General features: G+C 39.3%; 1 protein-coding gene across 1 annotated transcript in view; it reads left to right on the top strand.

The window, feature by feature from the left end:
• The window catches only part of LOC149244453 (uncharacterized), a 202,861-nt gene that overhangs the window by 90,975 nt on the left and 87,187 nt on the right, over positions 1 to 24,699 (top strand). Inside the window, exon 2 of the mRNA XM_089368006.1 lies at positions 10,228 to 10,465. Within this exon, the coding sequence (XP_089224132.1) occupies positions 10,228 to 10,465 (238 nt within the window). The remainder of the gene's footprint in view (positions 1 to 10,227; positions 10,466 to 24,699) is intronic.

Below are 24,699 nucleotides of genomic sequence, written 5' to 3'. Positions count from 1 at the left end.
AATCTCCCCCTTTGGACTTGATGGCAACCTTCAGATCCTTAGAATCATTCTCCCCCTTTGTCATCAAGGGCAAAGGGCTGTGCTCCCCCTGAGGACATGCTGATACCTCTGCTTGGCTGTGCTGAATCATGCTCCCCCTGACTGTAGGCAAGATCTGCAAAAGATGTTCTTCAACAAGAACCAAGACTTATACACCATAAGGGACCTTCCTATCACCAAAAGACTTAATACATACATTCATACTCCCTACCAAGAGGGGACATATCAGAAACAACCAATTATATTACATCATTCATCCCAGGCATAGTGGGGAAACCAACATAGGCCGTTACATGACCTTGACACCATAAAAGAGATATCAGAAAAGAGATACATGACATAGAGACAACAGATCTAGACCAAGACTTATGAAAATCACCAGCAGCATCTGATAAACATCTTTTTAGATCAGCAACCAGGATTTCTGTCTGAGCTCCTTCTCCTGAAACCAACAACCAAAACATCTAAATGCCAACAATGCTTTATGAGACTTTTAAGCTGCTCCCCCTGAACGTGTGCCTGCTGCACCCCCTGAAACTGTGCCTGAAGAATTCTGACATACCCATCTCAGACCTTTTTAAACCAGAGTTTGCCCTTGCTGTTCAGAACTTCATATACGCGATTTCTCCTGCATAAACCAGCGTATGTACGCGGACATACTTTCTGCAACAAGCGTACAACATACACGCGACTTACCTCGCATAAATCGGCGTATATACGCGGATATCCCTTACATAACTTGCGTATACCAACTTTTCTGTAGAACAAACAAGCTTCAACAGCAGGATGAAGCATCAACTACTCCCAGCTTTTGTCTGAGATATTCAAAAGTTTCCCTGGGCAGTGGTTTTGTGAGAATATCAACAACTTGTTCCTTAGAAGGAACATACTCCAACTTGACCTTCTGCTCAAGCACTTGCTCCCGAAGAAAATGGTACTTGATTGGTATGTGCTTGGTCTTTGAGTGCATGACTGGATTCTTTGAAATGCTGATTGCACTTGTATTATCACATAAGATAGAGACTGGTGGAGTGCAAGTGATTTGAAAGTCCTGCAAGGTCTGCATCATCCAAAGAAGTTGTGTGCAACAAGATGCCGCAGCCACATATTCTGCTTCAGCTGTAGATAAGGCAATCGAACTCTGTTTCTTGCTGAACCAAGATACTAATCTGGAACCCATGAAGAAAGCACCACCACTTGTGCTTTTCCTATCATCCACACTTCCAGCCCAATCTGCATCTGTGTAAGCATGAAGAGTGAGATCTGTATTTCTAGGATACCATAAGCCATAGTTTTGGGTCCCTTGAAGATACTTGAAGATTCTTTTGACTGCCTGAAGATGGGTTTCCTTTGGGTTGGCTTGAAATCTTCCAACAATTCCTACTGCATGTGTAATATCTGGTCGGGAACCTGTCAAATAAAGCAAACTCCCAATCATGGATCTATAAGTGGGTTGGTGAACTGCTGCTGATTCATCATTTGCACTGAGGCTGCATCTTGTAACCATGGGTGTACATACTGGCTTTGACTCTTCCATGCCATACTTCTTCAAGATCTGCTTGAGGTATTTGGTTTGAGACAAGAAGATACCTCCTTCATTTTGTTGGATTTGCAATCCAAGAAAATATGTCAATTCTCCAAGTAGTGACATTTCGAATTCTTTCTGCATAACCAAGGCAAAGTTTTGACTCATAGTCTCTTCATTGCTGCCAAAGATAATATCATCTACATAAACAACAAGAATTAGCAATTTGTTATTTTCAACTTTTATATAGAGATTTCTATCTGCTGATCCTTTTGAAAAGCCTTGTTGGTGAAGATATTTGTCCAACCGATAGTACCAAGCCCTTGGAGCTTGTTTGAGTCCATAGAGAGCCTTTTTCAATCTGCATACAAGGTTTGGATCATTCCCAAGAATGAAACCATCTGGCTGCTCAATATATACTTCTTCTTCTAAGTCTCCATTCAGAAAAGCTGATTTCACGTCCATTTGAAATACCTTGAAATTTTGAAAGCTTGAGAGAGCAAGGAACATTCGGATGGCCTCAAGTCTTGCTACAGGAGCAAAGGTCTCTTCAAAATCTATTCCTTCTTGCTGCGCATACCCTTTACAAACAAGTCTGGCCTTGTTTCTAATTACTTCTCCATTTTCATTCAGTTTATTTTTGAAGACCCATTTTGTCCCTATGACATTCTTATCTTTTGGTCTAGGGACCAGTTCCCAAGTGTTGTTCTTTTCTATCTGCTCAAGTTCTTCATCCATTGCTTTGACCCAACATTCATCTTTGCATGCTTCTTTCACATTTTTTGGTTCAGTGGAAGATAGTAACGCTAAATAGCTTGAAGCTTCTGCAAGTGTTCTTCTTGTTTGTACTCCTGCTTCTTTCTGCCCCACAATCTGAGATTCTGGATGATTCTTTTGAACATATCTGGATGGAGTCTTCTCTTCTATTCTTGTCTGCTCCTCTGGTTCTTCTTGAGGTTCTTCTTCTTCTTGAGGTTCTTCTTCTTCATCATTCTGCCTTTGAGGATAGTCTTCATCTTCTTCAATGTCTTCACGATGAATTTGCCTAGGAATGTATCCCTTCTCATCAACCACTACATCAATGCTATCCACAATTCTCCCAAGTCTTTTATTGTAGCATTTGTATGCTTTGCTATATGGAGAATAACCAAGAAGAATACCTTCATCTGCTCTTGGTTCAAGTTTTCCAAGTTGCTCATCAGTATTCTTAATATAACATTTGCTCCCAAAGATTTTGAAGTGCTTCACCGAAGGAGTCTTACCACTCCAGAGCTCATGAGGTGTTTGAGTGCTGTTTACTCGGACATTTGTTTTGTTAAGAATAATAACAGCATCATGTGCAGCTTCACCCTAGAAGGTTGCAGGAGTACCTGATTCATCGAGCATAGCACGAGCCATTTGTTGGATAGTTCTGTTCATTCTTTCCACAACCCCATTTTGCTGAGGAGTTCTAGCTGTAGAGAATTCTCTTCTTATCCCATGTTCGTCACAGAAATCGAAAAATTCATTTGAGGTGAACTCCCCACCTCTGTCAGATCTGAGGCACTTAATTTTGTGTCCTGATTCATTTTCAACCAATGCTTTGAAGGATTTAAATTTTTCGAATGCTTCATCTTTGTGCTTCATAAGCCCTAACCAAACAAACCTTGAGAAATCATCAATGAATAATATCAGATATTCTTCTCCTCGAGGTGTCCTTTTCCTAAATGGACCACATACATCTGTATGGACTAGCTCAAGAGGCATGCTAGCTGATCCTTCCTTCTCTGGAAAGTTAGTTCTGGTTTGCTTTCCAAACTGACAAGATTTGCATATGGTGTTGTCTGGAATTTTGATATCTGGAAGACCACGAACTGCCTGATATTTGCATGCTTTTCTTATTTGTGAAAAGCTTAGATGCCCCAACCTTCGATGCCATAGCCAATGTTCATCATCCTTGCTCAAGTAGCATTGTTGTCTTTCCTCAAAGATATATAGATTATTTGGAGTCCTTCTTCCCTTGAGCACTGTTTTACCTGTATCAAGATCGCGAACACAACATCCATTTGATCTAAATGTTACCTCTGTTCCTTGATCGCACATCTGACTGACACTCAGAAGATTATGCTTCAATCCATCAACATATAAAACATTTCCTGCTTTGACCTTCTCTTTCAATGGAGCAACACCTTTTCCTTTTATGGCTGCAGAGATATCGTTTCCAAAAGAGACTTTCTTCCCCTTTTCTAATGCAGTATATGACTCAAGCTTTTCTTTGTCCCCTGTCATATGCTTCGAACATCCGCTGTCAATGTACCATAGACTTTCTTGACCTTCTGCATAAAAGGCTATCCCACATCTTTCTGGTTGCGGTTCCTTTATTCTCCATGTTCTGACATTTGAGGTTTGTTGAGTTGTCTTCCGGAACCTGCTCCTGCATTCAGAGTCTTCATGACCGAAGTTGTTACAAATAGAGCATTCAACTTCATTTTCAAGAACCGAAAAGTTGTTATAAGTCCTTTTTATGGTTTCAGTCATTCTCCCTTGCTTTTGAGCTTCTCTAGTCATGATTGTCTTGTAGGCAACACACTGAGCTGCTTTGTGACCGAAGTTATGGCAAGAAAAGCATTGACCATTAAAGAAACTTCTGCGATAATCAGATCTATCATCCACCCGATTGTAGCTTCTATTCACATTCATTCTTGGAGTAAATTTGGAAGATTTTACCTGTGGCTGATTGTAGCTTCTGTTTGTCCTTAAGATGCATTGCCCCTGGTAGTTTCTGTTTGCAATTCGTCCCTGCTTTACCTGATGGTCTTCATTGTGCTCTTGCTCATTCTTTCTTGCTGCATCAAGATAACTTTTAGAGGTAGAGGCTTGAGATGTTTCTCCATTATGTCCTAGACCTGTCTTGATCAGAGGAGATCGCTGCAAATTGATAATCTCATCCAAGGTTTCAGATCCTTTAACGAATTTGAGATTAATAGCTTTTGTTTTCTCAATCTCTTTTCTAAGACCAACAATTTCACCTTCTAATTTTTCAAGATGTTTTTCCTTTTCATCAATTTGAAATTGTAAAGTATCAATGATCACATTCTTTTCTTCTATACACCTCTTGAGTCTAGTAATTTCATCATAAAGGTTATCCACATCTACAGCATCCATATAATCATCATCTTCAAATGCCATTAACAACTTATATTTATTACCTTGTTCATCTTCATCATAGCTCGTGACCATTTTGTCCCATATCTCTTTTGCGGATTTGAAGTGCATTACCTTCATGAATTCCGTTTGGGATATACTTCCTAATAGAGTACTGACTGCTTTCGCATTTGTTTCATACTTCTTCTTCTCCGCTGCATCTGTAGGAGTAGCTGAAGGAAAAGCGTAGCCTGTTTCTACAATGTCCCAAACTTCTGTACCAAGAGATTGAAGATATGCAGTAACTCTTACCTTCCAATAATTGAAGTTTGTCCCATCGAAAACGGGTGGCCTGATTGATGCTTCTCTCTCGTAGTTGCTCATGATGAACGATCTACCTTCAAGCGATCAAGCTTCTCTGAAGGACCTGCTCTGATACCAATTGTTGGAAATAATACTGAGAGGGGGGGTGAATCAGTATTATCAGAACTATAAAACTTTTTCAATGCTCAGAAACATATACGCTACTTTCGTTAAGTGAACCAGCGTGTACACGCAACTGTGTATAAAGAAAACAGCGTATAACTAGAAATCTTATAATTCAGTCAGTTTATCTTCAGTTAAGTGCATGAGGACATTATTCACCATATTAAGAGTAAACAGATGCAGTAGAACAGATCACACAGAAACCACACACATGAACACCAAGATATAAGGTGGAAACCCAATGTGGGTGAAAACCACCTGCTGCAAGTCGTCTCTATCTTTCTTTAATATGAAACTTCAGTTTACAATCTTTTTGTACTGGTGCAGTCTTATACCAGTACGCAGGCTACAACCTGCAGAAGGCTACAACCTTCTCTCGTTCTCCAAACTTCCTTGGAAGGGAGCTCCAACCCCCTTTGCTCTTGTACTAGTTAAGATACTAGTACGTAGGTGCTGACCTACAATCTTCTTTCTTTCAGGTACCACCTTTCATACATTTTCAGACTGGATATTCCTGAAGCACAACATTACAATCTGAAGACCACAATTCATTCAACTTTCACAACAGATCATTGAAGCATAAAACAACCAATACTAGCATCATCAAACTTTGAATCACTGAACCACTGAACCCTGTCAATCACCAGTTACCAGAACACAGAGCAGACTACAGAACTCTGCAATAACAGTCAGACCCAACTGTAAACCCAAAATTCAAGCTTCAAAAGATATGCGCTACTTCAATGAGCGAAACCCGCGTATACACGCGCTTTTACCGAAGCCAACCTGCGTACAGATCTAAAAATAAATTCTCTCAACTTGCAGCTGTACCAGACATCAGTTAGACCCAGAACATAACATTGCGACAGTATGCAGATCTAGAAATACGCATAATCAACCATATCATAATAGTGCATTTCAAACCATTAGATCCCGATCTATCCTTAGATCTAGTCTTCCATCAACCGATGTGATCTCTCCTTAGCTTAGATCAAGCAACCCAGAACCTGCATATCAGATCTCTTTCTTTTTCAGATATTCAAGCCTTTTCAAAAGATGATCTTGCCTAATGATTTTCTTCTCCTTATATAGCCTTAGGCCTTGCTCAATACCAAGAGCCAAAACCATAGAAATCCAAAACCATCAACTTCAAAACTAGAGATCTACACGTCTGTCGAGGTACTTTGGTCCAAAGACATGGGCACAAGTACCGAGGACTAACTACCATGGACCAAAAGGAAACTTCCCGATATATACGCACTTTTCTGTTCATGCATCTGCGTGTATACGCGCCTTCGTATATAGCTCTCCTGCGTATACACGACTTAGTATGCATATCACCAGCGTGTATACGCAACTTTGACTTAATTAACCTGCGTATATGAGATTTCTCTTCATTCTGTAGTCTGAACGGAGATCTGTCATCAAAGAGAGTTGCCATCAAGGACAACACCTGTATCATAGCGCCACACTTGAGCCAAAATGCCAACAGAGATACCGTGTCAGAGAATAATCACAGCGCTGTTATATCAGCGCTCCTACCACAGCGTTATTTACTTAAAAACGCATATGACAAAGGGCGCAGTCAATAAAATTGACAGACAGACATCTCAGAACCGCTTGGACAGCGCTGGCAATGTCAGGAGCAGCTAACATTTAGCTGAAGAAATATTCGTGAGAAAATATTCCTGAGATGCAGAATTGATGGCAGAAATGACTGCACAGAAAGGCCATAAGACAAATGGCTCACATTAATTATGCAGGGCAGGAATACGCCCGCTCTGATACCATGTCAAACACACATGGGAAACATAGAATAGGAATGATAAATCATGTGAGTACATTTTTTATTAACATCAGATATACATTTATAGTACATTATGTGACTCTTGGGTTTCAGATCCCAAGGTCTCTTGGACTGCTTTTGTCCATTCGACTTCCACACTAACCCATTTAGGATTAGGTGTCCAACATAAACAAAATAAATTCATATCTCCATAAATACTTATCGGAATCAGATGATCTTTGGATCAATCGTACACCTCTCGACGAGAGGGATCCAATAAAAAATATCAGCTACCATAAATAAGCTGACCCACATGGAGTTTTTCCCTAGTTGCCAATTTAACAGAATTTGACCCTAGTTGCAAAAATTAACAAATCCCAATGAACCAGTGACCACAAGCTCGAAGAATGGAGATGAAATATGGGGAATGATGGAAAGTGGTGAGTATTGAATATCATGGAAATGCCATTTGAATCCAAGTCTTCCAAGTAGTGCTCTTCCTATAACCCTAATGCCTTAGAGGAGTTCCTATAGGACTAGGGTCAAGAACTAGCCTCCCTAGCAAAGTGAGACAATAGGTTTATAGTCAATATCAGTCAATCATCTAGATCACCTCTTAATTCATGTTAGGATGTCCAAAACATTAAGTAAAAGCACATGATTTCATAATTGTTGAAGTACCTACCAAATGATGACCCGCCTTCCTTCAAGAGGAATGTTGGATGGTGAGAGGTGTCTGATTGGTGCAAATGGTGTAGGATCACGACATATCATCATGTGCTAAGCAATGTAGGGCTGCTGAATGGTTGGCTCTTATAGGGTTACCCACTTTTTGGTGGGTAACAAGGTCCACGCCTTTCTTTTTCCTTCTCATATTTCTAACACAAGATACAAAGAAAGATTGACTCACTCTGGAATTTAATAGACACTGTGGCCTATGATAGGTTGTTGCAAGATCAATGATTTCCTTTGTTCTATTATGATATGCCACTCCTTTGCTTTGCCCAACTATGGAACGACAAATTAATACCATAGGAACAAAACCCTTTCTTCTCTTGCAACTCATATCCAACATGCTCAATCATTGCTGGGGTTAGGGTTTTGCATGACCTAACTCCTTATTAGGGTTAGGATTTCAGACCCTCTAGAATATTCTCGAAAAGTCTGTGTGACAAGCTCCCACCTAGTGATTTATAGAAAGTTGAAATGGTCTCCACTTGGTATTGTGATGCTCAAACCATAGGTCAATTATGGAACAACAAATCAATATGTTAGGAATAAAACCTTTTCTCCCCTAGCAACTCACTTTTTAAAAACACACTAATCATTGTTAGGGTTATGGTTTTTTTATGTCCAATTGCCTATTAGGGTTAGTATTTTGTATCCTCTGTAAGACTTTTGAAAGTCTGCACTAGCTCCACATTTATGGGTAATGGAAGCTGATGTGGCATCCACTTGGTACTATGATGGTCAAAGAATATGTCAACTTGCTAGAGGTGTAATTTCATTATATGGACTTTAATTTGTATTTGTACTGTTGGAAGTCTTTGAATAGTAGAATAATATTGAGAGGTTGGGAAATTTGTTCCCAAAGCTTTTACCCCCAAACTTGCTGTTTGTTGGCCAAAATGACTTCTGGAAGTTCAGGGTCAACCAAATAACCAAACAGGATCGAAGCCGAAAATGGGCTTGACAAGGCCATTGATTTAATTTACCACTCAAGTGTATTAGAATGGATGATAAATTATATTGTGATGTATTTCAGATCATTGTTTTGATGTGCAATTTTGTAAGCTTCTTGAGTTAGAGAAAATTTCATTAGCATATCTGAGATGTTGATGTAATGTTTGAAATCATTAGTTAAAATATTGCAAAGTTATACATTGAATACTCCATGAGCTCCAGATATATCTATCTAATAGATAATTAATACCATTTGTAAAGATTATTTGGTTTGTACTAATATAGTGGATAATATTATGCTTAATACTATAGGCATAGATATACCTCGAATTGGGAAACTTGGAATTATGTTTCCGGGTGGTAGTTAACTCTTTAAATAAATAGTTAAGGAGAAAACCCCTAGGATTAGCTCAATTGGTTGGTGCCACTATTGCCAGGACAATGCTGTAAATTCAATGCATAGTGCAGGTTCCTGGTTTATTCCCCTCAGGGTGAGGCACACTAGTCTATGGTGCCTGCCTTACATTGGGCACTATCATTGGATTTGGGGAGATCCCAGGGATTTCCCAAGAAGTTTTTTCAAGGGCAAAAAAGATGGAAAACCCTTGCCATGTGGAACTGTTATTTTAGGACTTATATTATGGTGATTTATGGGACAAAACAGACTCCTCATCATGTCATAGTCCTTCAGTTCATTTCAGGTCTGGAAAACCCTTGCCATGTGGAACTTTTATTTTAGGACTTATATTATGATGATTTATGAGACAAAACAGATTCCTCATCATGTCATAGTCCTTCAGTTCATTTCAAGTCTGTTGTGTGGAAAGGCTTTGCACTTCCTAGAAAAATTACACCCATTTTGAAGTTTTACCCTTTTGCACCTTGATTCTTATCATCTCTGTAAGCTCATATTGTGTGGTTAGGACTTTGAATCTGCTAGGTGTTATGCTCTCCTTGAAATTTAATTCTTCAGCATATTGATCTCTATAGTTTGGGTTTTATTTATGATGTTGAATACAAGGCTCAAAATCCTAGTCTTCTGGACTTGCATTGTGTTTATGTGAATAAAGTTGCACGCCAGTGAAGAGATTATAACCACTTTTGAAATTGTTCCCTTTAGTTTGTTATCCATAACTGTGGTAGGCTAATGTTCTAGATCTTTTCATGGGTGGATCCTTGGTAAGATTGTATATGCTTTTTGAAATTTGTCTTTAAGATGTTCATCGTTATGACCTGGGCTGCCTTTTTTTTATGCATACAAGGCCTGCAGAGTTAAAACTTAAGACTGCACAATATGTGTGCAGGGCCTTAAATATTGATGCTTGGTGTACATAGTTTTAATTGGTAATCTTCTTTCGAGTTTCATTTGATTAAACAGTTCTGAATCCTTTATGCGGATGTTGTACCTTGGTAAAATTCAGAATTCAATGATAGCAGGATTGTTGTTTATTGACGTTTTTTCAATTTTGGTATTTTAAATGGAAGCATTTGCAAAGCAATTCTGGTATTTTCTAGATGACAATCTCAACTTCTATGCATTTGAGATGATTGAACGAACTTTGGTTATCATTTAATATTTTTCCAGGAAAGTGAAGATGAAGAAGATTATGACATAGAGGAAGATGTTGATGAAGAAACAGATGAAAAAGAAAATGATGCCAAATTACCAGAAGTCGTTCCTTCAGTTGGACATTCACTCTTGCAAGTGAATAAGACAAGAGAACCAGAGAAACAACTATCCAAAAAAGAGATTAAGAAAAAGGAGCTGGCTGAGCTTGATAAAGTTTTAGAAGAGTTTGGTCTTCTGACTAAAGAACAAAATGGTATGATGGCTTGTCTTTCGCTTTTTTTTTTAATTGTTTAACTTTGGCGTCCTTTAGTTTACCTTAGTACTTTTGATGCATGAACTTTTATGAAGTATGATATCTAGCATTAATTCTTCGCCTTGAGCTTATTGGTTCTAGTTTTTGCATGTCCTTCATGGGCTCCTGATTCGATTACCATGGTGCTTTGAGAATAATACTTTGTTGGGTCGAGTAATAATTAGTATTTCATCGATAAAGATTTTACCCTGACCCTCATCGGACATTGATTCATTCCTTATAATTAGAGTACTTTGATACAAGTGCTTCATGGGCCTGATCAACTATTCACATTTCGATCACCTAAGATGCCTGACTTGAAATTGTTTCTTAATTCTTTCTTGCTTAGTATTAATCAAATTCTAAAATAATGAATGATGAATTTAAATCAATGTGTACAATATTTTACTATTTCTATTTTGTTGAACCAATTATGATGTATGAATCAATGCATCTCATTATTGAATTTGAATTTAAATATAATTGGACATCCCCCCCCGTGAACTTCCCTAATATTTGGAGGTGCTCCCACACGTCCCCCTTGTGCATCTCCCCATTTCCATGCCCCCTTGTCTCAAAAACTTGGTGGAACATGGGTATTAGGCACAACTTGTTGAGAACTATTCTTGCCACTATTAGGATTCCTTTTAGGGGCCCTATAATTGTTGAATTGAGACCAATGTTATCGGAACCGAACCAATGATCGAATCGGAAAACCCTTTGAACTGGGCACTGGTTGGAACTAGATCAAAGCCAATAAGAAAAACCAGACCAAAAAATTGGTCGACCAAAAACACAAAATATTCAAATTTGAAAGAAAAACAGATATATATATATATATATATATTCATGTGCATCCATATGAATCCAAACCATTTATGCACAAATAAGCAAAAGTTCTCATTTATATAGCATGTAAGGGTGCACATAACCAAAATAGCATCGGGTATAATCCATCTCCTAGCCGAAAATACATCAGCAAACAGGTTCTAGACACAACCTCTAGCATCCAAAAAAAGTTGTGCTACAACAAATACTACCTATCATCAAAATCATTGCCTATATTGGGATCTTCTTCATCAATATCACTCTCTAAGCGTTAAAATAAGAAAAAACGTAGCATGTCAAGTCAAGATTTTATTTGAGTGATGGGTACATTTTTAGTAGGGTCATGATAGAGGAGTTCGATAACCAATGCCACTAACATCAGGATACATAGAGGGCTTGATGCTCTTGACTAAATACTAGTTCCATACCCTCGTACATGACAAAATCCAATGGAAATGTTGCAATCCCCCCAATCTTGAAGTCTTGAAAAACTGTTAGGTTTGTTGGAATTTGAGTGAGATTTATAATTCTACTTTCTCTATATGAAATCCAATGAGGTTAGAACCACTCTCAAACATCCTGAGTCATTTCAAGGTAATGTTAAAAATTTAAGTAAAATGATGAAAATGAAAGAATTTAACATTACTATGAATTGCATAGTAGTATTAGGGCCGTAGGCTTGAATATTAGGCTGCCCCACTCAAAAATTCTTGTGTTTTAAAAAACTTTGCATTTGGAACATCTTTGGTCAAATTGGACGGAGCCGGCTAGTTCGATACAAAAGTGACTAGTTCAATGAAAAAAGGTCGGTTCAGTACCAACTGACCATTTCTGGTTCCAAACCTTGAACCAAACGAGTTTGACCCCTAAACTAGTCAGATCGACCAGTTCCACTAGTTCCGGTCTGGTTTTGTTAACACTAATTGAGACTTAGGAGGATAGTTCTAGGGAGACCCTCTTTCTCTATCTAAGATGTCAACTTGTTCATCATAGCTATTTGCCCCTGTATCAGTTCATTAGTTATCTTGTCAAACTTTTGGGAAAAGGCTTGCAAGGTGGGGTCAACTTGGGCAGATGGTTTAGGTTTGACTTCTACTTTGTCTTGGATTCTAGAACAATGAATGATGACTTTAAATCAATGTATATAATATTTTACTATTTTTATTTCATTATATCATTTATGATGTATGAATCAATGTATTTCATCATTTAATTTGAATTTCAATATATCTGGACATTCCCCCATCCCCCCTAAGTTTCCCTAATATTTGGGGTGCTCCCACACGTCCTCCATCTCATAAATTTGGTGGAACATTGGTATTAGCACTATTACCCACCGCCTGTGGGTGACACCCATAGGAGAAATTTTTCTCCTACATTGTCTTGAGCCGACAGCCAGTAGCCCCTTGCAGCTACTAGATAGCTTGATGTGTCACTATCTCTGCCACCTGAGCCAGCTGCTAGCCATTATGCACCCTCGCCCATTCATCATGATCGTATGTTTGAAGGTGGGCCTTGCAACCTCAAAGGTATGGCTTTCATTATGTAATTGGGTATTAGGTGGGCCTTCCAACCTCGAAGGTATGGCACTATGGCTTTCATTATGTAATTGGGTATTTTTGCTTACTTATCATGGACACTTCTGGGCATGGATTAGTGGGGGGATTTGGTGGAAAGAATGGGCTTGGTCTATACTCTTGTCCCTTCTTCCAACATGGTGGTTAACCTTGTATCTTAGTCTCATGGGATCTCTCTATTGGCTACTAGCTTTAGGAGTGGCATTACATGGGAAACCTCAATGTTGGTTGCGTGGACCTGCTTCCCGACATCACGTACATCACTCCCCTCCACTCATTATAACCCCTTTTCACATATTTCCCATCAGGGTCCACATTTGTTCATTGGGTTGACAAGGAGTGAGCCTCCCCCTCCCCTTGTCCACACTTTGGGTCGGGCCTGGAACGTTGCCCTGGAGGTTGATGCAGCTAAAAAGAAAGTTAAAAGCATAATTTGACCACTTACAATAGGAAATGTACCACAAAATGCAAAGGATGGCCGAGATAGAAAATTTTAGCACATGGGCAAAAGCCAAACATGAGCTCTACCCCTTATCATGGCCATCACCCTGGTTCCTAGGGCCCCTATATTAGCCCTTAACATCATCAAGGAGCCCATAATTGTCTCGACCCTTGGTGGGTGATGAACTGCCCAACCTTAAGGGGGTATTCACTGTTATATCGTTCACATCATGCTCTCATCCCTTGGAGCCCCGAGCAATTATAAAGGAAAAATCAATAAAAAATGCAAATGGTGTATGAAGAAGGGTGAAAAAACACAGGCCGGGGTAACTCATGTACCACGATTGCTCCCTCCTACATCTATACACCCAAGTGTGGGCTGTGAAAATTCGATTACCCGAATCACCACTGCAACAACTGATTAAGTTCCTTCTATTTGTTAATTACTGAACAAATTATTTATTGTTTCCTACAGTAAACACTGAAACTAATACACTACAGTCTTCACCAATTAAATTATAAGCGGAAACAAGAAACTGAGCAAGAAAGAAATACACAACACATTACACCGTTATTTTTGGACAAAAGTCCCCGGAAAAACCCAATGTGGGAAAACTGGTGCAGCAGCTGAGGGTTTTATTATTAAGCAGTAGTAATTTTGAGTACAATTCGTTGGATGCCCAACTGGCTATCTGATATAGAGAGAAACTAGGCAAAACAAATAGTGAGATGATTTCACCCTATTACTGGAAGAACCAACTCTAATCTCGCTGGAAATGAGCCTTTGCGTCCCTTCTGCATCAGCCTCTGTGCAGAACTGCGTCAACCCCATGCAGTCTCTGCGTCACCTCTGCTAGGACTGCACTGCCCCTCCTTCTGATCCTCTGCTGGCTGGAAACTTCAGCTCTCAGCCTCCCGGTCTCACACCTCGACTCCCGGCTTCTGAAACTCGATTTCCTTAGTAGAAATTCGATCTCCCTCTCAGGCTCTGCGTTGCCATAGCATAGCTCTGCGTGGCCTAACGTCAACCTCTCTGGACGTCGTTCTGCCCTCTCTGCCTTGTACTCTCCGACCCAGGAAAAACTTCCCTCCAAATACTATCCCTGCCCCTCACTGCAAAAGATCACTTCGAATTCCTCTTCCGGCAACTGCTGTGCTTCAGAAATTCAATCTTCTGATCTCCACTCGATGTGTTTTCCAAATGCCCCTCAAGCCTCCTCTTATAATCCTTCTGTTGAGAACCAATGGTCCAACTTAGATCCTAATCAATGGCTCAGATCATTTTGGCTTGCTCCTTGTCTTCTTCTAGAAGTTTCATCCATAGTTAGATTAATACCCTTTAATTATTTTAATTTCCTAAGTTTAGACTTAGGCACCCATTAAAAATAATTAATTATTTTAATAAAACTGATTCTAGGTGGAATTTCCCAAAACGATTTCTGGGTATTGTGGAATACATGTGTCCAAGCCTCCCTGCAAATTTTGAGGTTTAGAGCACATCCGATGCTACAAGAAATCAACACTCCCTCTTAGTGAGGAATGTGCTCTAATAATGCAATGTGCTGAAGCATCACCCTTCTTTGTAACATTTCCCTCTGCATTGTTGATGTCTGACATCGCTGCCCACCAACTGCTGCGCAAATGCTGCATCTGTACTGCTGCTGACACTGCCATTGCCAAGATTGCATCTGTACTGTAACCCTCATAAGTTCTACATCTATGCTTTTGTCGACACTTCCACTACCAACACTACATCTGCACTGCAACCTTCTCCAACTGCTGCTGCTACTGCATCAGCAATGGAAAAGCATCCAAAATTATTGAACTGGTGTTCAACATGATGCATCTATTGCTGGAGTTCTTGTTGCTGCTATTCTCTGCGGTGACCCTCTGAAGCCTCTGCGCTGCTGCTGAATCTGCTCTGTGCCAACTCTAGCTTTGCGTTGCTCAGTCTCTGGTGCTCCTAGCCACTGCAGTGTCACTCCGACACTCCTCTACATCAACTGACCCGGTCCATCTTGCTACTACTAATCTGGGCTTCTGTAGCAAGGTATCGATCCAAGAGGTGGACTCCTCAAGGATCCTGCCCATCTACAATTCTTTCAAACTATAGTTCTATATCACCCAACCTCTGGGCGATCATGGCAAACTCCTCCTCCTCGATCTGTGCAGATGCAGCCTTTAGATCATGCTTCTCGTCCTTGTCCTTCTTCTTGAGAGGACACTGTGTAGCGTAGTGACCAAGTTCGCCACATCGGAAGTGCTTGATCTTCGAAATATCTTTCTTCTTCTTTCGCTGCTCCTGTTGTCCCTTAGATGCGACGGTTGCATTTTCATCCTCCTCCTTCGGCTTTGTTCCACTACTGTTGTTGCTATTGTCAAGTTTGCACTTGACTAAGTCTCTCCTCATCTCTTCCTGCTGAAGAGCGACCCACATCCCTTCCCAATCTGACAATCTTTCTCTGCCCAGGATGCTCTGGACAAATACTTGCCATTCTTCTGAGACTGAATTTAGAGCCAGCCTCACCATCTTGGTAGGCTGAGGTGTTGACCCCACAACTGCCAACTCACCTTGGGTTTCCTGAAGCTTTGCAAGGAACAGATCATTGCGATACCCCTTCTACATCTGCATGGGTCTCATCTTTTGCTCCAAGTAGATCTTCCGTTGCTAGGAAGATCCCTGATATAGCTTGGACAAGGCATCCCACATCTCTTTGGCAGTCCCTTTGCCCGAGATGTGACATATGACATGATCCTTCACTCCATCGAGGATCATTCGCTTGGCTTTCGCCATCTCTCCCTTGTACTTTTTGAGTGGATATGGATTCGCGGGCTCAACTACCACACTGTTGATGTAGATCTTGAGAAAATGTTCATCCAGAAGGCATGACATCCTCGCCTTCTAGATCACATAGTTGGATGCACCATCCAACCGATCCTGATCTCGTAATCCACTGGTTGCCATCTCTACCAACGAAAGTGTCGAACTATGCCCTCTCTCCTCTGCACAGCACTGGGCTGGCCTACGCACTCCTTGCTGGAGTTAGTAGATCTTCTCCTCTCTGCTACTGCTCAGCAATAGAGAAATCAAATTCCCTAGCTAGGAATTCTCTGAGGAAGAAATTCCCTCAATAGTGTCTCCCTTCTTCTTGCTGACGATTTTCTGCCCCAACAATTGCTGCAGAAAACTGTTTCACACCAGAAATCCGTCTCTTCGCTAAAGCTGCTGCGTTGCTCCCTCTGACACTGGCAAACTTCGATCTAGAACTCTTACCTCTCTGTTGACTCACTCAAAGAGAGACCTTCCTCGAAAATCTTTGCTCTTCTGGCCTGGATTGTGCAATCCATCTGGGGATTCGATTTGCTGCCTACGCAACACTTCGACCTTCCTTCTCAGCGCTAGGCTCTTTTGACTATGCTCTCTTGCTTTACCTACAGCTCCTATACCATGTGAAAATTCGATTACCCAAATCACCACTGCAGCAACTGATTAAGTTCCTTCTATTTGTTAATTACTGAACAAATTATTTATTGTTTCCTACAATAAACACCGAAACTAATACACTGCAGTATTCACCAATTAAATTATAAGCGAAAACAAGAAACTAAGCAAGAAAGAAATACACAACATATTACACTTTTATTTTTGGACAAAGGTACTCGGAAAAACCCAATGCGGGAAAACTTGTGCAACAACTGAGAGTTTTATGATTAAGAGTAGTAGTTCTAAGTACAATTTATTGAATGCCCAACTGGTTATCCGATATAGAGAGAAACTGGGCAAAACTAATAGTGAGATGATCTCACCCTGTTACTGGAAGAATCGACTTTGATCTCACTGGAAATGAGCCTCCGCGTCCCTTCTGCGTCAGCCTCTGCGTAGAACTGTGTCAACCCCACGTAGTCTCTATGTCACCTCTGCTGGAACTGTGTTGCCCCTCCTTCTGATCCTTTGTTGGCTTGAAACTTCAACGCTCAGCCTCCCAGTCTCACACCCCGACTCCAGACTTCTGAAACTTGATTTCCTCAGCAGGAATTCAATCTCTTTCTCAGGCTCTGTGTTGCCACAGCATAGCTCTGCATGGCCCAATGTCAACTTCTCTAGATGTCGTTCTGCCCTCTCTGCCATGTACTCTCCAGCCCAAGAAAAACTTCCCTCCGGATACTATCCCTGCCCCTCACTGTAAAATATCACTTCGAATTCCTCTTCTGACAACTGCTGTGCTTCAGAAATTCGATCTTCTGATCTCCACTCGATGTGTTTTGCAAATGCCCCTCAAGCCTCATCTTATAATCTTTCCGTTGGGAACCAACGACCCAAATTAGATCCTAATCAATGGCTCGTATTATTTTGGCTAGATCCTCGTCTTCTTCTAGAAGTTTCACCTACAGTTAGATTAATACCCTTTAATTATTTTAATTTCCTAAGTTTAGACTTAAGCACCCATTAGAACTAATTAATTATTTTAATAAAACTGATTCCGGGTGGAATTACCCAAAACGATTTCTAGGTATTGTGGAATACATATGTCCAAGCCTTCCTCTAAATTTTGAGGCTTGGAGCACATCCGATGCTACCAAAAATCAATATTCCTCATCATAGCTACCCTTGTAACATGGCATGTGGCTTGGAGCCTTTCCTTGATGCCCCGCTCTGCTCCATCATTATATTACAGGACACCTGCCATATGACGATTTTACCATGGACTTGTCACTCCCTTAGAGGTGGAAAGCACCTATAGAGTCCTTGATAAAGCTCCTTGGACCTAGAGACACCTATAAACTCTAAAGCCCATTATGGAAGGGAATGCCACTATGAAGTGCCCACTTGGTTCCATGACTTGTAAGCTCATTTGCTCAATTACACTAATGATTTGTTGTACTGGAAGGTGAGGAGACACATTGGATCTTATGTGGGATTGCAAATGGGTCTTTATCTTGGGGTTTGGTCTACTTATACGGGGTCCAAGCCCTCCAGAGGGTCATATTGGCATTTGGAGGGTGTGTGTTGAGAGCCATGGGCCTCCACTATAACAGAAAGCAGATAACCATGTCATAGGATCCTTCAACACCTTTCATTTCACGCTCATGTCCCACTTATTTGATGATGATGATGCACCTGGACCACCTTGCCCAACCGACTAAACTCTTGCACCACACACTTGGCAGTTTATCTAGGGTCCAGATGTGGTTGTGTCTCACCATGGGAGACAAAGTGAGGGCTTGCATCATTGCCCAGTCCTTGCAGATGGGTTACTTGCTTGTTCTATTCAGTTGGAGATCCATGAAGATGATTTTGTGCCCCTTGTTGTCGCACAAAATGTCTACGCACTGCGACAACGGCTCAGATTGGGGGTTGTCACCCTGATCCCCAATCTCTTCGTTTAAGCTGTCTCCCTACAGTGGGCTAAGGGGGGTAGACCCTACGAAATTGGAATGAAGGAGAACTAGTTGGAAACCAGCCAGTTCGGGAGACACAGTGAAGTGACCAAGTATTTGATTTAGATTTAGCAAGGTTTATAGGATTTGATTAGATTTTAAGCAATTGATGCCAGGGCCTTATGGAGTCAACTATCTTGCTAGGAAATTTAAGACCAAGTAATTGATTTGCAACTGTTGCTTGGATGAATGACTATCTTATATGAAGTGTAGATCCTAAAGTTAATATGAGATGCAAAATTCTTGGTTAATTTTAGTTAAATGCCTATCTAAGTTTTAACCCTTCGATCCTTTCTATATTGAGCCTGATTTCGTAGTAATTGGTAGAAAGAAGATCAGGTGAAGCACACTAAGGTGTGATTAACGATATCTCTTTTTAAAATCTAACATGCCCGGTGCCTCCGGCGCTGCAGAGAACTATGGCTCTGACGACTGCAAAGTCACCGTTTGAAGTACTATTAAAAGCAGGCTTCTCAAGCAAAGATGGATGGATACCTATCTCTTTATCGACGAAGCTTATGCTTGGAAGTAAATTTTATTTATGCAAAACTTATATGCAAATGCACCAGATGATGAGAAGAAGTTAGACCCGAGGATTAGAAACACTTGTGTCGCAAAAGCCCTTAATCACCAAAATAAAATGCTCGCTTTATTGGATGAAGACTTAAAAATAAACCCCTGAAAATATTACAATTAAACCACAAGCTTATTTCAAATCTTTTTTGATACAATTATAGCTCAAAGAGAACAAAAACTTCTTTGCAATCAATGTCAACAGATGCTAAAAAATACTCAGTTTATGAAACAAAAGATATGCATTTTATCACAATTCCATGACAGAGTACTTAATTTTCAGAAATTAGTTTTTAGGACAACAGTAAGAAAAACTTTATGACAACAACAATATGACAATGAAAACAGTAAGCTATCAATGATATCTTTATGCCAAAATTTACCGAAAAGTTTCAAAACTTGCCCACATGAATTATCAAAAATTTTCAGCTTGTTATGATGTGATTTCCAGAATTATATCAGATCTGATATACTTATTACAGCCAGTAATTAAAACATGAAATAAGCCTAATGATGAATGCCCAACTCAAGAAATTAATTCCTTAATGTATTAGACAACTTAGGAACTGGTTTTAGGCTAACCCACATGAAATTTTTGCCACTATTATATTTCAGACTTCAGAAACAGAATTATTCAGAGATAACATTCACCCAAAATGTAGATCTAGGCCAGATTCTTGATATACATCAAATATAAATGACATATTAATGTATTTAGCAATTTTTTTAGTTAATTTCAAACCACTTAGATCTATTTTTTACCACTATTAAAAAGGTATATGATTGTTGTAGCAAACAGTGAGGAAAAAGATGGTTTAGAGATCAAACCCTTAGGCCCTAGGCCTTGAAGATCACTTGCCCAAGTTGCCAAAAAAATTTCAATATCTGAAACACAAATTTTTACCAAATTTTCTGCAAAAACCCACCAATGATTAGCTTCAGAAAATTAAATATTCAGATCAAAAATGGAGCAAGGGGAATCTAGGGCCAATGAGAGCTAGCACTTGGGCTAGGAGAAGGCAGATCTGGGCTTAGGAGCCCCAAAACTTGAAACCCTTGCTCTGAAAAAAATATTTTGCTTTAGATCTTCAGATTTATTGCAAAATCTTTAATGGTTGGCCTTGCAAAAATATTTGGGACAAGATATTGCCCTCCAGGGCCTAGATTTGTCTCAAAACCCCAGATCTACTTGAAAAAATCTCAGATCTGAAGATTTACTTGGCTAATTTCTCAGATCTATTCCTACACACAATCTTTGAGCCCAGATCTTGCCCTCCAGGGTCTAGATCTAGCTCAAATCTGAAGATTTTCTTCGTTGATTTCTCAGATCTATTTTTGCACACAATCTTTGAGCCCAGATTTTGCCCTCCAGGGTTTAGATCTAGCTCAGATCTGAAGATTTTCTTGGCTGATTTTTCAGATCTATTCCTGCAAACAATCTAAAAAGAGAAAAACCCAATACCCAATATATACAAAAATAGAGAAAATTCCAAAAACTCAAGTGTTAAAATTCAAAATTATGTTACAAAATTTCAGATCTACCCAAGTAAGTAATAGATCTATACAAATAATTTATAGATCTATACAAATAATTCACAGATCTATCAGATCTGAGGAGTACGAGTCTAACTCCGCTCCCAGATCTGATAATCTAAGGCTCTTAATAACTAGATCTATCAAAATTTCCACAAAATATTTAAAAGATTTTGAAATTTTAGATGTATTAGCCCAAAAACACCCTGCAGAAAAAAAGATTATCGTTAGATAAATCCTGGGCTTATATGAAGTAAGCTCTTCAGAAAATATGTGTTGAGAGTTGGCTGGTCCAATTGAAGACTATCCCCAAACTCTCAATGAGAACCTGAGAGATCTTCTGCAAACACTAGATCAACCATCAAATCAAGTAGAGAAATAGAACAACAATAAAATTCTGAAGAAATAGAGACACTTGCTTTTTCAATCAAAATTAAAAATGTTACTGTAGATCCAACAAACTGAATAAGATATCTGTATTCAGATTATTGTAAGAGAGCTATTGATTGATAGTTTTCGCATAATATTAAGGAAAAATTAAAACAATGTTACCATAATTTTATGGAGAGGAACACTACAACACGTTGAAACCCCAAAGACTTTTGCATTAATTCAAAAAAGTATACAAGAGAGCTTGAGAGCTTAGTACAGATCCAGAGATCGGATGAATTGACTAACAAATGACTTCCTATTTAAAGATAAATCCTCCAACTGCTATTTCGAGTGATTCTCATCAAAGCAATCTCGATAGTTGATGAGAATTAAAATTTCTTTTAATCTTATTCGTCGAAATTTTAAATTCTTGAGAAAATTCGAATTTTTCAATTAAATGCATTTTAATTGATTCAATAAATAAAGTTTTGAATTAATTTCCTCAAAATTTTGACTTTGAATTAACCCCAGGGACCAAAGGCTTAAAATTTAGCAAAATAATTAATTTACCTTAGTCCCGGGACCTTTTAAAATTTGAATTTTAAGGACTGACGAATTTTCCCTTTGGAGAATTTAAATTTACCTAGGACCTAGAATTAATTAAATTTCTAGCTTAGGATTTTAATTAATTTTTTGGCCAGAAAATTTAATTAATTAACCTATGAGGTGATAAATTATTTTTTCCAACCCTTAAGACACTTTATATCATAATTTTCATATTTTTACATCATAAGGGGGAAAACCCATTTGAAAAAGACCCTCACAGACTACCCATTTCTGCGACACAAATATAATCCATTTGACCCAGCAATTTGTAATAAAATAACCTAACCAAATAGTTAAGATTATTCTTAAATCACTTTTACATAGACTCGATCTATAACACTAGGACTCGCCTAAGATCCCAGTGACAAAAGACACTTTATATCATAATTTTCATATTTTTACATCATAAGGGGGAAAACCCATTTGAAAAAGACCCTCACAGAGTACCCATTTCTGCGACACAAATATAATCCATTTGACCCAGCAATTTGTAATAAAATAACCTAACCAAATAGTTAAGATTATTCCTAAATCACTTTTACATAGACTCGATCTATAACACTAGGACTCGCCTAAGATCCCAGTGACAAAATCCATTCCGGCTTTGGGGTAAGGTTGAAGGAAAACTCTGCCAACTATTCGAGGATGGATTAGTGAGACAAAAAACCTCCCGGAATGTAGATCATCACCAGAAAAGTAGGTTTACTTAGGAAATTACATACACGACATGATTTGCTAAGATTATTTAAATTATATACATACAGAATGGGTTTACATTATAACATGATGCTCAGGTTGATGATGATAGTTGGACGCATGAACACATCGATCAGGCGCTATCCCTTTTGTGAGAAAAGGGGGTGTACTGCTATGGGTCATTGACACGTAGTAGTCAACACCCCCAAAACCACTTAGGGGCACCACAGGTCATTTGCTTGGAGATGAAGGGGCCACGCCCTTCATCACTGTTATTGGAGCCCTCTTACTCATTTTGGCAAATGAGGGACTTCATTTGGCTTTCCAATGGCCCTTTTAGCTATCTTTTTATCATTTCGGCCTTCTTGAGAGGCTAATTATTCTTATTATGGAGCTATTGGGTGGGCTTGTCACCAAAAGTAATGTTATTTTGCACATTATTTTATTATAGGGGCATCGTTAGGCTAAATTAGGCTATTCAAACCCATTAGAGGATTGTATAAGTATAAGAGAGGTGTTCTCTCTCATTCATCATCACTTGGATTTGGATCATTGTTTCTTCTGGAATTTCGCTATAGCTATTGAAGGACGAATTGGAGATTCTTTAATGCATTTTGATGTTTCGGTTAATTCTATTCCATTTTGGAGCTTCTCTCTTGCAAATGTGATGGATGGATATACTTTTTTTGCCATGTAAGTTTCTCTTTTATGTGAAATTTTCATTATATGTTTAATGTATGGAATATTGCGTCATGATGTTGTTTGTGCTCTAAATTATGCAAAAATCTTGAATCACTTTGGTAGTCTTGATCTATTTCATGCGTTATTCATTAGGCAAGAAAAAGCGAATGTTTCTAGGGTTTGTCTTTGAAAACCTAACACTTAAACTCCATTATTTGACAAGTCAAAAGTATAAATTCTTGTTGTAGCTGGGTAGTTGCTTCATTAGGGCATGTAGAACTGCAGTTAAGCTCCCTCATAGAATGAAACCCTAAATCAATCTCATTCTTGACTCCATTCTCCCAATAGACTAGGCATTGGTCCTAGATTCTTGGTGATCACATTAACTTGACGAAATATCATTCTTTCACCTCTTTTCTTCATCCCTCAAGGATTAGGGAGATTTTCCAAGGCTTGGTGCGAAATTTTAGGGAGGAGGAATTTTAGGATTCTATTTAAACAAGTTTCTTCATTTATGTCTCCTTTAGGCATCCTCCAGTTTTGAACGAATTCCGACGGTGGAATTTCAAATAAATCGATGCCCTAGCTATCACACCAAGAGGGAACCCTTGAAGCTCCTTTGACTTGGGGATTTCTTGAATGTTTGCGCTTTGTAGTTCATTATTCGAAACCTTTTCTCTTAACTATAGGCGATCAATGGATGAGCCTTTACCATGGTATATCTCTCAACTCTTAGTCTCTTATAGTATTTCTCTCAAGGGGTTTTACGTGGAAAGTCACTGTAGCTTCTCCCAAAGCTCACACTTTAATTGAATTTTTCCATTGAATGAGCCATCCTTGCCTCACTTTGAACCCTAGTATAAACACATCAATCACAAGTGAGGGATTTTGGAAGTTTTGATCTTAGGCATTCATCATTTTTTAATATTCCTAAACCTGAGGTCATCCTTCCCTCAAGCCTTTCTTGGAGAGCCCTTCTTTTGCTTCTAAAACAAGCAACCTATTATCTGAGCCTCTCCTTTGAATGGGCATTGGAAATCACATTGTGCATCGTTATTGACCTCATCATTCTAGTGATTTCCCTATATCGAGACTCCTCCCATTGGTGAAAGTTCGTAAAGAGCAGGGGACATTGACTGAGGTGACAGTGGGTCCTAGTCCCTGTTGGGAGCAGGATCCCCCAAGGGCAGTTTTGGGGCTAAATGCTCATGTTAAGTCAATTTTTGTAATATAATTGTAAAGACTCTGCATTTTGTGGTCGCGGAGCGCGAAGGTATTATGGGTCAAAAAGGGTAGTCCGCCCTTAGTTTTGTAAAGTAAAGTCGACTGTAAGAGACCTACCCATGGTCCGCGGACCATGGGATTGTATAAAAAGAGCTAAGCTCTAAGTAGTTTAAGGAGAAAATGGCAGATCAGGTAATAGAGTGATAGCTCTAAAGGAGTCTAGGT

Source organism: Pinus tabuliformis, chromosome 8 (assembly GCF_031772625.1).
Source record: "Pinus tabuliformis cultivar Carrire ecotype Pingquan chromosome 8, CPIR1, whole genome shotgun sequence".
Taxonomy (NCBI): Eukaryota; Viridiplantae; Streptophyta; class Pinopsida; order Pinales; family Pinaceae; genus Pinus; species Pinus tabuliformis.
This window is presented reverse-complemented; position numbering and strand designations above follow the sequence as displayed.